This window comes from Pristiophorus japonicus, chromosome 1, assembly GCF_044704955.1.
Source record: "Pristiophorus japonicus isolate sPriJap1 chromosome 1, sPriJap1.hap1, whole genome shotgun sequence".
NCBI lineage: Eukaryota > Metazoa > Chordata > Chondrichthyes > Pristiophoridae > Pristiophorus > Pristiophorus japonicus.
This window is the reverse complement of record NC_091977.1, coordinates 333896859-333912852: the sequence shown is the minus strand read 5'-3', so window position 1 is coordinate 333912852 and position 15994 is coordinate 333896859. Positions and strand designations below refer to the sequence as shown.

Genomic DNA, 15994 nt, shown 5'->3' with positions numbered 1-15994 from the left:
TTGGCGGCCATGCCTTCAGCTGCCTGGGCCCCAAGCTCTGGAATTCCTTCCCTAAACCTCTCAGCCTCTCTACCTCTCACTCCTCTGTTAAGATGCTCCTTAAAACCTATCACTTTGACCAAGCTTTTGGTCATCTGTCCTAATTTCTCCTTATGTGCTCAGTGTCAAATTTTGTTTTGTAATGTTCCTTACACAGCCTTAGGACATTTTACTACATGTCATTAAAGGCGCTATATAAATGCAAGTTATTGTTGGTATGTTTTGTGGTACATCATTAAAAAAAGAGAGCAACCAGGTTGCTTAAGGAAGCAACTGACAACATTGAATCTGAGTAGATACCTGCATCAAACCTGAATTTGTAGCAGACTCCTTCAGCATCATCCTTAGCAATTTCAGCACCACGCATGATGTAAACATCTTTGTGGGGTCAGGAGGAACAGGGGCTTTGAGCATGGTGGTGTTGCAGGGCTGGCCAGTTAGTGGATCAAGGCTGTTGAGTTGTTTATCTGGAGTTTTTTGGGGGTGGTGGTTCAAGACTGCCAAGTTAACAATAGTCTGAGGCTTCAGTGGTCTTTAACTATATCATCTGCTGTGGCTTATGTGCCTTCTTCAAAATGTGTCTTTCTTTACCTCTCTCTCTCTTCTGGTATCTTCATGTGTCGCTGAGCTGTGTGGGGAGGTCTAGTTAGCCAACTTGCCCACTCCCTTTCTGGTTCTGATTTCTTCCTCACTCAGGTTCTCTAAGCCACAGTATGTTGATGATGGAGGGGCTGGATAGTGACAGAGGTGCCAATCAAGCAAGTTGCTCTGTCCTGGATAGTGTTGAGCTTCTTGAATTTTGTGACTACACCCATCCAGGCAACTCCTGAGTATCTAATCACTCTCCAGACTTGAACATTGTAGTTGATGGAGAGGCTTTGGGGGTCTACCCAGCCTCTACCCTGCTCATAGCCACAGTGTTGGTATGTTGGTCCAGCAAAGCATCTGTTCTGCCTGAATAAGGATACAGATGAACTTCCTCCACCACCGTTCTGGAATGGATATGGTAGGGCTCCAGAGTTTTGCTGTCATCCACTGGTTGTGGAGCTGCTTGACCTGCTGCTTTTGCAGTTCAGCCCTGTGTAATAGATTCATTAGGACATAGTTCACATGCCAGGCACGAGACTCCCAAAGCAAGTGCTCTACTTGGAACTCGTCCACGGCAAACGAGCCAAAGGTGGGCAGCGGAAACATTACAAGGACACCCTCAAAGCCTCCCTGATAAAGTGCGACATCCCCACTGACACCTGGGAGTCCCTGGCCAAAGACCGCCCTAAGTGGAGGAAGTGCATCCGGAAGGGTGCTGAGCTCCTCGAGTCTCGTCGCCGAGAGCATGTAGAAATCAAACGCAGGCAGCGGAAGGAGCGTGCGGAAAACCAGACTCCCCGCCTTCCCTTTCCTTCAACCACTGTCTGTCCCACCTGTGACAGAACATAAGAACATAAGAATTAGGAACAGGAGTAGGCCATCTAGCCCCTCGAGCCTGCTCCACCACTCAACAAGATCATGGCTGATCTGGCCGTGGACACAGCTTCACTTACCCGCCCGCTCCCCATAATCCTTAATTCCCTTAGCATGAATTAATTAGCCTTGTGACTCTTCTCTACATAGTCCCCAGCACTTTCTTAGTGCCACTACCCCTCCAACTTGCATTCTACTGTTTTGGCTATGCAGATCAGCATTCTATTGGATTGTTGATCACTGCTCTGCTTGGCAATATCATCTGAAAACTCATGCTAAGAGTGGGAGCAAGTCTTCCTCAATCCCGAGGGACTGCCTATGATGATAACGATGTCTTATTCTAAGATATGCCAGGTACTTCGCCTGGCATGGCCTTCTACATTTAGGGTTGCAATTGCTTATTCTGGTTGTTAACCTAAATTGCTTAACTGCGTTGTTATTCTGAAAACAATTATTTTAATTTTGTGGATCAAAAGTATCAAGTAGCTCTCTGATGACTCAATACATTTATCTGGCAACAATTGAGTGATGGATCAGGGAGGTCCCATGCCGTTAGCTCATCTCAGCTGGGATGGTGGTGGAGATAATGCAGTTCACAGTCTCTGGATTTCTAATCCAGAACCACTAAGCTACAGTACCAAATTCCCCTCAAAGTCACCTACCATCCTGACTTGGTCATATATCAATGTTCTTTCATCATTGCTGGAATTCCTGACGTAATACCATTGTGGGAGCACCATTACCACAGGAACTGCAGTAGTTCAAAGAGATGGCCCACCATCACCTTCTCAGGACAACTGGGGATGGGCAATAAATATGGTCTTGCCATAATACCGCATCCTTAATTAATTACTCTAGTTTGCTCCTTTGTCATTAAAAATAAATGAAAATTGCATAAGAAATCAGAAACTTTTTTAAAGTACCCATGAAAATGATTACAGAAGTCAATACTTATAATATTTTAACAGTGTTTTTGAAATACTTGTTTGTTTCAGTTAAAATGGCTGGTAAGAGAAAGGAGATTCAAATTGAGGTATGAACCATTTCATCTAATTTAAATGAGATTTTTGAAATCTTAATAAATTGTCAGTAATGATATTTTTCCCCTACCAGACACCAATACACAATGAAACACAGTGGGACGAAATGTTTGAAGCAAAAGGCCTATCAGGTTTGCTTACCTCTTAACGTTAGATGGAGTTATCTCCCTGAGTCACTAAATGTGGTAGCTGTAATGTATTTGCTTCATGGGTTCCTTGCTTAAGAATTCATAGCCAGACATTGCTATTAAGAACTAGTTGGTTTATTAACAAGGTTTAACAATCACACTACAAATTACCAGTTCATCCACTAGACTCACAACTGCATACCTCATCGTGGATGACCTAGACTCAATTGACTGGGGTTTCATGGAGTCTTGTGAACCTCACATGACTGGCTAAGCCACTCACAATGCAACAGCTGTACAAGCCTGTGAGCTCTACAAACTTCTCAGGTGCATACATTGCACTGCTTCCCCTTTGTTTAGAAGCTAGGTATTTATACAATATTTCAAAAAGATTACTTATCATGATTACAATTTTACAAATTCGACGGCTGAGCCAGAGTATCCTGTTGTAACCTTTTAGCTTTCTCCTGCTCCAACCTCCATTCTTTGTACGCTCTGTAGTCATAGATTATCCCATATGCTGTACTTCCAGCCATTTGGCATGGCTATCGATTCAAATCAGAAAATTATCACTGCCCCTCTCGCAAAAATCAGTATGTATTCTCTGGAATGGTCTTATTGACCAAGTCCATGTTTGCAGCGGGGTTTTAGCTGGCATGGCCCTGCAGTCTTGACAGTTAGTACACTTAGTAATACAGGTACAAAGTTTGAAATCCGGAATCCTTGGGACCGAATCCATGCCGGTTTTTGGGTTTTGCCTGATTTCAGACAAGACAATCAATAGTCTGAAATCCGGAATCCTCGTGACCAAATCCGTGCCGGATTTCAGACCTTGCCGCCCGCCAATCCTCTGCTCCTCGCTGCTTGCCAATTCACGTCGATCCTCCGCTCACCGATTCCCTCCACTCCTCACCATCCACGGCCCCCCGGCGCTGCATTTTCTACTGGTTTCTCATCCCTCGCTCCTCGATGTCACCATCTTGGCCACCTCAAAAATGTCCGGTTTTCGGACAATTCCGGTTTTTGGAATTCCGGATTCGGGACGCTGTACATGTACTTCTAAGTCTTTATCCAACTCAGGCCAATAAACAAAAATTTGGGCCATCACTTTCATGCCCACGATCTAGTATGCTCACCGTGAACATAAGAACGTAAGAAATAGGAGCAGGAGTAGACCATCCCTACTATCCCGAATATACTCTATGAATTCTTCCTCAAGACTACCTTTGCTAATTTGATTTGTCCAATCAAGATGAAGATTAAAATCCCCCGTGATTATTGACGTTCCTTTCTTACTAGTCTCCATTATTTCTTAATTTATATTCCGTCCTACAGTGTAGCTACTGTTAGGGGGCCTATAGACTACACCCACCAGTGGCTTCTTTCCTTTATTATTTCTCATCTTGATCTTCTGAGCCAAAGTCGCTCCTCACTACTGCAGTGATCTCATCCTTTATTAACAGAGCTACCCCACCTCCTTTTCCTTTCCCCTATCCTTCCAAAATGGCAAATACCCCTGAAATTCAGTTCCCAGCCTTGGTCACCTTGCAATCACGTCTCTGTAATGGCTATCAGATCATATCTATTTATTTCTATTTGTGCCGGCAATTCATCTATCTTGTTACGAATGCTGCATGCATTCAGATAAAGAGCTTTTAATTTTATCTTTTTCCCATTTTTCCCTACTCTGACCCCACTTTCTGATGCACTCTTATGATTATACGCTCTGTCCCTTCCTGTTGCACTCGGTTATCATTATCCCTATCGCTACCCTGCACTATTACCTTCTCCTTTTCCTTTGACTTTTTGAATTTACGTGGCATCTTTCTGTGTGTGCTCTGCAATAACAGAGGCAGTGATTGGAAAGCCCTCATCAACGACATCTAGAGTAAAGATTGACTATTCACGGCCAATTTCAGATTCTTCATGAGGCAACCTTAAAAGAGCATCCGTCACTGCATTCTGCTTCGACGTACGATAGTCAATTTTGTAATCATACTGAGCCAATAAAATAGCCCATCTTTGCATCCCGGAAGCCGCCATAGATGGAATTGCCTTTGGGCCTAGGAATGCTAGTAGCGGTTTGTGATCGGTTACTAGCGTGAATTGGCGTCTCAAAAGAAACTGGTGAAACTTTTTAACACCAAAAATAATTGCCAAAGCCTCTTTCTCAAATCTGAGCATAATTTTGTTTGCTTTTGTTGAGCATACGCGATGCAAAGGCAACCATTTTTTCCTGCCCATCATTCATAACATGGCTGATCACTGCTCCCACATCATACCCAGAGGCATCACATGCTATTCTTAGTTCACGAGTCAGATTATAATGGACGAGAAGAGCAATATTGCTCAAGCATTGCTTGCATGTGTCGTATGCATTCTGTTGCTCTTTGTCCCATATCCAAAGTATCCCTTTCTTTAATAAATTATGGGGTGGTGCAAGCACCGTTGCTAGTCCAGGAAGGAAATGAGCATAATACTGAACCATGCCTAAAAAGGATCGCAATTCAGTAACGTTTTTTTGTTCCGGAGCCATCATGATGGTTTGCACTTTCTCCTTAACTGGTTGGAGACCATTTGCATCTACCCACAATCCTAGGTAAACCACCTCACGCTGTATAAATGCACATTTACTCCCCTTCAGCTTCAGATTATGGTCACTAAACCATCTGAATACTTCTAAGATTTCCAGGTTTTCCGTCTCTGTGCCGGTGGCTATCAACACATCATCTTGATTGCACAAACAGTGATTTATTCCCTGTAAGATCTGATCCATGGTAGCCTGAAATATCTTTGGTGTGGACGGGATACCATTGTGTGTGTTGACTGTCAGATACTGCTGACTATCCTTGTCAACGTGGAGTTGAGCATAGTCATGGGAGAGACCCAGTTTTGTGAAGACTTTAGCTCCCGCCAGTTCTGCATACAGGTCCTGTGATGTCAGTAACGGGTACTGTTCATTATCAACTGCTCGATTCAGGTAATTTTATAATCTCCACAGAGCCATACCGTTTTGTCTGCCTTTGGAACTACAACTAACGGGACTCCTATCAGTCCACTAAAACTCAGTTTTCCTCCAACTTATCAAGCATTTGCTCAACCTGCAATTTTTATGCATATGGTAAAGGCCTTGGTCTACAAGGGAAGGTAAGTTCCTTAGATTTACGAGGATGTTGTCTCGACTGGAGAGGCTGAGGGGAGACCTTATTGAGGTGTATAAATTATGAGGGTCCGAGATAGAGTGGCTAGGATGGACCTATTTCCCTTAGCAGAGGGGTCAACAACCAGGGGGCATAGATTTAAAGTAATTGGTAGAAGGTTTAGAGGGGATTTGAGGGAAATTTCTTCACCCGGGGGGGTCTGGGTCTGAAATGGTGGTAAAGGCAGAAACCCTCACCACATTTAAAAAGTACTTGGATGTGCAATTGAAGTTCCATAACTTACAGGGCTATGGACCAAGAGCTATAAAGTGGGATTAGGCTGGATAGCTCTTTGTTGGCCGGCACGGATACAATGGGCCAAAATGGCCTCCTTCCATGCTGTAAATTTCTATGATTCTACACAAAAAATAGGTTTGACATCCAGCCTAATCAGAATATGTGCATTGTATCCCTTGATGCTCTCGTATGAGTCCTGAAAAATGTTAGCATATTTCTCCAGCAGAGTATTCAGCCAAGACTTAACCATTTCTGTACTACAGACGCTGTAGCAATCCAAACGAAGCACTCTTAGCCAATCTTTGCCCATAGTGCTCTGGCTTCAACTATTTACAATCTATATTAATGACTTGGATGAAGGGATCGGGTGTAATGTAGCCAAATTTACTGATGATACAAAGATAGGTCAGAAAGCCAAGTTGTGAGGAGGACACAAAGAATCTGCAAAGGGATATAGATAGGCGAAGTGAGTGGGCAAACATTTGGCAGATAGAGTATAATGTGGGAAAATGTGAGGTTATCCACTTTGGTAGGGAAAATAAAAAAGCAAATTATTATTTAAATGGAGAGAGATTACAAAATGCTGCGATTGAGAGAGATCTGGAGGTCCTTGTATATGAAACACAAAAAGTTAGCATGCAGGTACAGCACGTAATTAGGAAGGCAAATGGAATGTTGGCCTTTATTGCAAGGGGGTTGGAGTATAAAAGTAGGGAAGTCCTGCTACAACTGTATCACACCTGGAGCACTGCATATGGTTTTGGTCTCCTTATTTAAGGAGGGATATACTTGCATTGGAGGCAGTTCAGAGAAGGATCACAAGGTTGATATCTGAGATGAAGGGGTTGTCGTATGAAGAAAGGTTAAGAAGGTTGGGTCTATACTCATGGAGTTTAGAAGAATGAGAGGTGATCTTATTGAAATGTATAAGATTATGAGGGGGCTTGACAGGGTAGATGCAGAGAGGATGTTTCCCCTCGTGGGAGAACCTAGAACTAGGAGGCACAGTTTCAGAATAAGGGGTCGCCCATTTAAAATGGAAATGAGGAGGAATTTCTTCTCTCAGGGGGTTGTGAATCTTTGGAATTCTCTACCTCAGAGAGCTTTGGAGACTGAATATATTTAAGATGGAGATCGACAGATTTTTGAATGATAAGGGAGTCAAGGGTTATGAGGAGCGGGCAGGGAAGTGGAGTTGAGGCCAAGATCAGATCAGCCATGATCTTATTGAATGGCAGAGCAGCTTGAGGGGCCGAATGGCCTACTCCTGCTCCTATTATAAATGTCGGCAAATTGACGTATTTCGCTGTAATAATAGGTAATCTTGCTTGTTGCCCCGGTATTGTACTATACACTCCATTTGTCCAAGCATCTGCAGTATTTCCCCTGAATATGTCTTCTGGTTCACTGAGCTTGCCTTTAGTGGTATGCCACTGAGTACTTTTTTTTAATTCATTCAAGGGATGTGGGCATTGATGGGAAGGCCAGCATTTATTGCCCATCTCTAATTGGCCTTGAGAACATGGTAGTGAGTTGCCTTCTTGAACAGCTACAGTCCATGTGGTGAAGGTACTCCCACTGTGCTGTTAGGGAGGGAATTCCAGGATTTTGACTGAGCGACGATGAAGGAACAGTGATATACTTCCAATTCAGGATGGTATGTGACTTGGAGTGGAACGTGGAGATGGTGGTGTTCCCATGCCCCTGCTGCCCTTCTAGGTGGTAGAGGTTGTGGGTTTGGGAGGTGCTGCCGAAGAAGCCTTGGCGAGTTGCTGCAGTACATCTTGTAGATGGTACACACTGCAGCCACGTGGTACGTTGGTGATGGAGGGAGTGAATGTTTAAGCTGGTGGATGGGGTGCCAATCAAGCGGGCTGCTTTGTCCTGGATGGTGTCGAGCTTTTTGAATGTTGTTGGAGCTGCACTCATCCAGACAAGTGGAGAGTATTCCATCACACTCCTGGCTGCTGCCTTGTAGATGGTGGAAAGGCTTTGGGGGGTCAGGAGGTGAGACACTTGCTGCAGAATACCCAGCCTCTGACCTGCTCTTGTTGCCATAGTATTTATGTGGCTGGTCCAGTTTAGTTTCTGGACAATGGTGACCCCCAGAATATAAATGGTGGGGGATTCGGCAATGGTAATGCCGTTGAATGTCAAATGGCAGTGATTAGTCTCTCATTTGTTGGAGATAGTCATTGCCTAGCACTTGTGTAGCGTGAATGTTACTTGCCACTTATCAGCCCAAGCCTGAATGTCATCCAAGTCTTGCTGCATGCGGGCATAGACTGCTCCATTATCTGAGGACTTGCGAATGGCACTGAACACTGTGCACTCATCAGCAAACATCCCCACTTCTGCCCTTATGATGGAGGGTGTTACACTCATAATAAATGGTCAGACTGAGTACTGTGTGTAATGAGCAAGTGTGACCTTAGCTCCTTTATTAAGATTCCAGAGTGCAGGTACCTCGTGAGTGGCCTGCTTATATACTGTGCTCCCAAGGGATGCTGGGATCCCTTGAGACTCCAACAGGTAGGCCCTCTGGTGGACAGGTGTGATGCAGGTTACAAGTGGTTAAATACATAACATCACTCCTCCATGAAGTCAACAGTATACTTATTTACAAGGTGAGACGATCTGGGGCTTTGCGCTCCCTTGTCGATCGTCTCGGTATAAATGCTGGTGTGGGTGGGTTGGTCAGTTCTTCACTGGGCTGTTGGGCAGCCAGCCTTGCCGGGCTGCTGGCGATGATGAGTTCTGTTTCGTGGTCAATTGTGATGTCAGTTGCCACTTGTGTGTGTGTTGGAAGGTCAAAATTGGTGGTGTCCTCTTCAGGTTGTTCATAGCTGTTGGTGAACCGCAATTTGATTTGGTCCAAGTGTTTTCTGTACGTTTGTCCATTGGTCAGTTTGACCTGAAATACCCTACTCCCCTCTTTGGCTGTGACCGTGCCAGCGAGCCATTTGGGACCATGTCCATAATTGAACACAAACACAGGATCATTGATCCCAGTATCGCGTGACAAATTTGCGTGGTCATGATACACACTTTGTTGATGCCACTTGTCCTCCACATGATCATGTAGATCAGGGTGGACAAGAGAGAGCCTTATTTTAAGTGCCCTTTTCATGAGCAGCTCAGTTGAGGGAATCCTGGTGAGTGAGTGGGGTCTGGTGCAGTAGCTGAGCAATACTCGGGACAACCGGGTCTGCAGAGAGCCTTCCGACACGCGTTTCAAGCTTTGCTTGATGGTCTGAAATGCCCGTTCTGCCTGGCCATTGGATGCGGGCTTGAACGGGGCAGAAATGACATGTTTGATCCCGTTGCGGGTCATGAATTCCTTGAATTCAGCACTGGTGAAGCATGGCCCATTGTCGCTGACTAGGACATCAGGCAAGCCATGCATCGCAAACATGGCTTGTAGACTTTCAATAGTGGCCATGGATGTGCTTACAGACATTATTGCACATTCAATCCATTTTAAGTAAGCGGCCATGACAACCAAAAACATTTTGCCTAGGAATGAGCCCGCATAGTCTACATGGATTCTCAACCTCGGTTTGGATGGCCATGACCACAAACTTAGCGGTGCCTCTCTGGATGCATTGCTCAACTGAAAGCAAGTGTTGCACTGGTGCACACATGACTCTAAATCTGAGTCGATGCCAGGCCACCACACATGGGATCTGGCTATGGCTTTCATCATTACGATGCCTGGGTGGGTGCTGTGCAGTTCGCAAATAAATGTGTCTGCCTTTCTTGGACAAGACTACGCGATTGCCCCACAAAAGACAGTCCACCTGCAGGGACAGCTCGTCTTTGCGTCTGTGGAACGGCTTAATCGTTTCCTGCATCTCCACTGGGTCACTGGACCAGCTCCCATGAAGGACACAGTTTTTTACTAAGGACAGTAAAGGATCCTGGCTGCTCCAGGTCCTTATCTGGTGGGCCGTAACGGGAGATTTCTCGTTCTCAAATGCCTCCATGACTATGAGCAAGTCCGCTGGCTGTGCTATTTCCACCCCGGTGGTGGGCAATGGTAGCCGACTAAGAGCATCTGCGCACTTCTCTGTGCCCGGTCTGTGGCAGATGACATAGTTGTATGCCAACAGTGTGAGCGCCCATCTTTTGGATGCAGGCAGAGGCATTGGTATTAATCTCTTTGCTCTCCAAGAATAGCGATATGAGCGGCTTGTGTTCAGTTTCAAGTTCGAACTTGTGGCCAAATAAGTACTGGTGCATTCCTTTTACCCCGTATACATACGCCAGAGCCTCTTTTTCAACCATGCTGTAGGTCTTTTCAGCCTTGGACAAACTCTTGGATGCATACGCAACTGGTTGCAAAATTCCCAATTCATTAGTCTGGTGTAACAAACACCCGACCCCATATGACGACGCATCACAGCAAACACCAATCGTTTACATGGGTTATACAGGACAAGTAGTTTGTTAGAACACAATAAGTTTCTGGCTTTCTTAAAGACAGCCTCTTGTGAATTTCCCCATACCCAGTCATCTCCCTTGCACAGTAGCAGGGGTTCTAGCAGGGTGCTTAACATGGGTAGGAAATTATCGAAGTAGTTGAGGAGCCCCAGGAACGACCGCAGCTCTATCACGTTCTGTGGTCGCTGCGTGTTCTTGATGGCCTCCGTCTTGGCATCGGTGGGTTTGATGCCGTCTGCTGCGATCCTCCTTCCTAAGAATTCGACATCCTGTGCCAGGAAAATACACTTCGAGCATTTCAACCTGAGCCCCACGTGATCCAACCGACTAAGAACCTCCTCCAAATTCTTCAAGTGCTCCATGGTGTCCCGACCTGTAACCAATATGTTGTCCTGGAAGACCACTGTGTAAGGAACCGACTTTAGCAGGCTCTCCATGTTCCGCTGGAAGATCGCTGCGACCGACCGAATCCCGAACAGGCACCGGTCGTAGATGAACAGACCTTTGTGCGTGTTGATGCAGGTGAGACACTTCGAAGACTCCTCCAGCTCCTGCGTCATGTAGGCCGAGGTCAGGTCCAGCTTGGTGAACGTCTTCCCTCCAGCCAGCGTTGTGAATAGGTCATCTGCCTTGGGTAGCAGGTACTGGTCCTGCAGCGAAAAACGGTTAATCGTTACTTTATAGTCTCCGCAAATTCTAATCGTACCGTCCTCCTTGAGTACCGGAACAATCAAACTGGCCCAGTCATTGAATTCTACCAGTGCGATGATGCCTTCACGTTGCAGCCTGCCAGCTTGATTTCCACTTTTTCACGCATGTACGGTACCACCTGAGCCTTGTAGTGGATGGGTCGCGTACCGGGAACCAAATGGATCTGCACTTTCGCCCCCAAAAAGCTTCCAATGCCTGGCTCGAATAACGAAGGGAACTTGCTTAGAACCTGGGTACATGCGGTGCCGTCGACGGACGAAAGCGCTCGGATGTCGTCCCAGTTCCAGCAGATTTTCCCCAGCCAGCTTCTGCCAAACAACGTGGGGCCATCCCCTGGCACGATCCACAGCGGGAGTTCGTGTACTGCTCCATCATAGGAGACTTTGACTTCAGCACTGCCAATTACACGGATTAGTTCCTTGGTGTATGTCCTTAGTTTGGTGTGAATGGGGCTGAGCTTGGGCCTGTGTGCCTTCTTACCCCAGAGCCTGTCGAATGCCGTTTTACTCATTATGGACTGACTTGCCCCCGTGTCCAGCTCCATAGACACTGGAATAACGTTTATTTCAACTTTCAACATTATTGGAGGGCATTTCGTCATGAACATGTGTTCCCCGTATACCTCTGCCTCCTCAGTTCGAGTTTCCAATTCCGTCTGATCCACTGTGGATCGATCTTCCTCTGCAACATGGTGATTTGCAGGGTTTGCAGCTCGCCTGCACATTCATTGGAGGTGTCCCGTTGTTCTGCAACCATTGCACGCATAGTGCTTAAAGCATTATTGATGGGGCCAATGATCACCTCCGCAGCGCCAACAGGGTGTTAACTGCCTCGCATTAACAGATGATGGCAGATTCTGGGTCAATTGAGATCGGGCCACAGCAGCCGGCATGTACTGCCCTGTACATTTCTGCTCAAAACCAGCGTTACTTTATGCACAGTACTGGCCGAAACTTCTTTGTTCCACAAAATCTGCTTGGTGTTGTCACTGGAGGACATAAATGCCTGGCTATCATTATGGCTTTACTCAGATTCGGAGTTTCTACAGTCAACAGTTTGCAAAGGATTGTCTCATGTCCGATGCCCAGTACAAAAAAGTCTCTGAGCATTTGTTCTAGGAATCCCTCAAACTCACAATGTCCTGCAAAGCACCTTAGTTCGGCGACGTAGCTCGCCACTTCCTGGCCCTCCGATCGTTGACACGTGTAGAACCGATATCTCGCCATCAAAACGCTTTCCTTAGGATTTAGGTGCTCCCGGACCAGCGTACACAGTTCTTCATAGGATTTCTCTGTTGGTTTTGCCGGGGCCAGGAGATTCTTCATGAGGCCATAGGTTGTTGCTCCACAGACAGTTAGGAGGATCGCCCTTCATTTGGTCATGTTCTCATCACCTTCCAGCTCATTGGCCATGAAGTATTGGTCAAGTCTCTCCATGAAGGCCTCCCAATCATCCCCTTCTGAGAACTTCTCCAGGATGCTGACTATTCTTTGCATTTTCGCACGGTTGTTCATTACCTCGTTGCCAATTGTTACACTCATAATAAATGGTCAGACTGAGTACTGTGTGTAATGAGCAAGTGTGACCTTAGCTCCTTTATTCAGGTTCCAGAGTGCAGGTACCTCGTGGGTGGCCTGCTTATATACTGTGGTCTGTTAGATCTCTTAATTTCCAATGAAATACGAACTCCGATGGTAGTTTTAACTTCTTTATTTTAGGCAGAAAGCAACAAGCTGCTGGCTGATTGCCAGTTCCTTTGTCTTACTGGGACCACATGGCCAAAATGGCTGTATTTATACCGGGTTCAATTTACAGAAAAGAACTCGCCTTCTTTGACCTTATTGGCTCAATGAATAGTCTTTTAACCTTTTAATTGGCTCGCTACCCAAGGTCCGAAAATGTCAAGTTGATTGATGGCTTAATGCAACATGCTACCACTCACTGACTTGTTGTCTGTGAATTTTCACGGCCTGTCTAAATGCAGCCTGTTTGAATTCTCTATCATGGTCCCATGGGATGCTGGGATCCCTTGGGACTCCAACAGGTAGGCCCTCTGGTGGACAGGTGTGATGCAGGTTACAAGGGGTTAAATACATAACAGAGGGAAGGTCATTGATGAAGCAGCTGAAGACGGTTAGGCTTAGGACACTGTCCTGAGGAACTCTGCAGTGATGTCCAGGGGCTGTGATGATTGGCCAACCACCACAACCATCTTCCTTTGTGCTAGGTATGACTCCAGCCAGTGGAGAGTTTTCCCCCTGATTCCCATTGACTTCAGTTTTACTAGGGCTCCTTGATGCCACATTGAGTCAAATGCTGCGTTGATGTCAAGGGCAGTCGCTCTCACCTCATCTCTGGAATTCAGCTCGTTTGTCCATGTTTGGACCAAGGCTGTAATGAGGCGTGGAGCCGAGTGGTCCTGGCGAAACCCAAACTGGGCATCAGTGAGCAAGTTATTGGTGAGTAAGTGTTGCTTGATAGCAGTATTCACGACACCTTCCATCACTTTACTGATGATTGAGGGTAGACTGATGGGGTGGTAATTGGCCAGATTAGATTTATCCTGCTTTTTGTGGACAGGACATGCCTGGGCAGTTTTTCACATTGGCGGATAGATGCCAGTGTTGTAGCTGTACTGAAACGGCTTGGCTAGAGGCTGTAATTCTTGTAATACACATGACTCATTATTGAGTAATCAGCCGCTGTATTTATTGTCATATTAATCCATCGATTACTAATCAGTACTAACGTTCTGAAATCCTGACATAAGGAATGTATTGCCTTGCCCTACACTGTTCTGATTAGTTTCCACCCAATGAAGTCTTTGATTATCATTGGGCCTGTCCTTGGATTTACATGCGGCTGCAATGTGTCCTCTTACTTGACGCCAGTAGCATCTTGCCCATTTGAACCGACACTGTTGTGCGGTATGGTTGCATTACAGTCACATTACAACAATGACCACATTGTACATTCATTGGCTGTAAAGCGCTTTGAGACATCCGGTGGTCTTGAAAGGCACTATATAACTGCAAGTCTTTATTACACCTATAACATCTATTCTTGGTTTCATAACTCTCCCTCCGACTAGGACTCTCAATCTTCTGCATTTCTATAGTCCTGTGCCTGTGAACTGCTATTACTGCCAGTAATGGGTAAAATTCCTTAATATTTTTTTCTGCCTTCTCCATGCAGGTGGCTATCTTGCAAGCTCTCTCAACAGAGAGATCATCCATAGCTAAAAATTTTGACTGAATGCATTCATCCATGAATCCACACACACATTTATCTCAAGGAATCCTCCAAAATTACAGTGAAGAGACTATTTTCTTATGGCAACAATGTATTCACTGATGGTTTCATCAGGCCTTTGGTTTTTCATTGCAAACTTATAGCTCTCCACTATTTCTAAAGGCTGTGGATCAAATGATTCTCCAATGTCTGTTGTATGCCTGAGAATGAAACATCCATAACCTTTCTCGGGGTTAACATAAGATACTATAATTCTCTGCTCCAATCATGACTGACAAAATAGCTTGCATCTTCTGCTGAACTGCTTGATTCCTTAATTGCGAATCTCCCAAACCTCCTGGGACTTCAATTACATAATTGACTCTCAAAAACATTTGAAATCTTTCCCTATAGGATCGAAACGATTCCTTATTCTTGTCAAAAGCTCCCAAATTACTGACATAACTCGTTGTCACATCCATGTTGCCTTCTTATCTCAATAGCCGTTAATCACTCTCAATAATCTTGAATTGCTTTTCAATGACACTAAATGGCTTTCCACAAGCTCATTTCAACAGTTCAACACTGTGTTCACCACTCAAAAAAAAATAGTACTGCCAGACCACGCTGCTGGTATATCTTCTTGTTGTGCTCCACTTGCATTTGCCTTCTCATAAAAGGAAATTCCACCAAAATTTCTTCATGACCCCCACTCTCTTCGCCATTTTGTAATGTATTTGCTTCATGTGTTCTTTGCTTAACAATTCATAACAACACATTGCTATTAAGAACTAGTTGGTTTATTAACAAAGGTTTACCAATCAAACTGCACGTTACCAGTTCATCCACTAGGCTCACAACTGCATACCGCATCATGGATGATCTAGACTCAATTGACTGGGGTTTTATTGAGTTTTGTGAACATCATGTGACTGGCTAAGCCACTCACAATGCAACAGCTCAACTATTTAAAATTATAACTTTAAGCCAAGTGCCCCCTTTTGGTAAGGGCACTAGAACCCACAAATTTACAAATAAACTTTAAGGGAACCTTGCCAAATCAAATTAAAATTTTGTTCCCTGCTGTAATGATGCACTCCTGTCCCTCCGGTGCCCACCTCTGCGGAAGGCCGTGAGCGTACCGGTAGACACTGCGTGCTCCATCTCCAGGGACACCCTGGCTCGGATGTAACTGCGGAAGAGAGGCAGGCAGTCAGGCTGATCGACCCCCTCGACCGCCCGCTGCCTGAAACGGCTAGTGGCCCCCCCTGGCCGTGCCCAGGAGCAGTCCTACGAGGCGGCCTTCCGATCTGCCCACTCCCCTCCGCACAGGGTGCCCCAAGATCAGTAGTGTGGGACTGAAATGCAACCAGAAATTGAGGAGCAGCCCCTTCAAATATTGGAAGAGGGACTGCAACCTCACACACTGTATAAAAACATGGACTCCTACAGACCGCAGAAAATGCAGGAGGCCTGGGAGTCCGTGAATCGATTAAAAAACTTA

The 15994-nt window shown here is 45.5% G+C and overlaps 1 protein-coding gene across 3 annotated transcripts in view; it reads left to right on the top strand.

Moving 5' to 3' along the window:
- LOC139257295 (thioredoxin domain-containing protein 3 homolog) overlaps positions 1-15994 on the top strand; it is a 242399-nt gene that overhangs the window by 26985 nt on the left and 199420 nt on the right. The window contains exons 2-3 of one of the 3 annotated variants that reach the window (XM_070874437.1): positions 2496-2533; positions 2614-2671. In XM_070874437.1, coding sequence (XP_070730538.1) covers positions 2501-2533; positions 2614-2671 — 91 coding nt within the window. In that variant the 5' untranslated portion in view covers positions 2496-2500. The remainder of the gene's footprint in view (positions 1-2495; positions 2534-2613; positions 2672-15994) is intronic. The other 2 variants (XM_070874468.1, XM_070874506.1) reach the window with 2 other exon arrangements.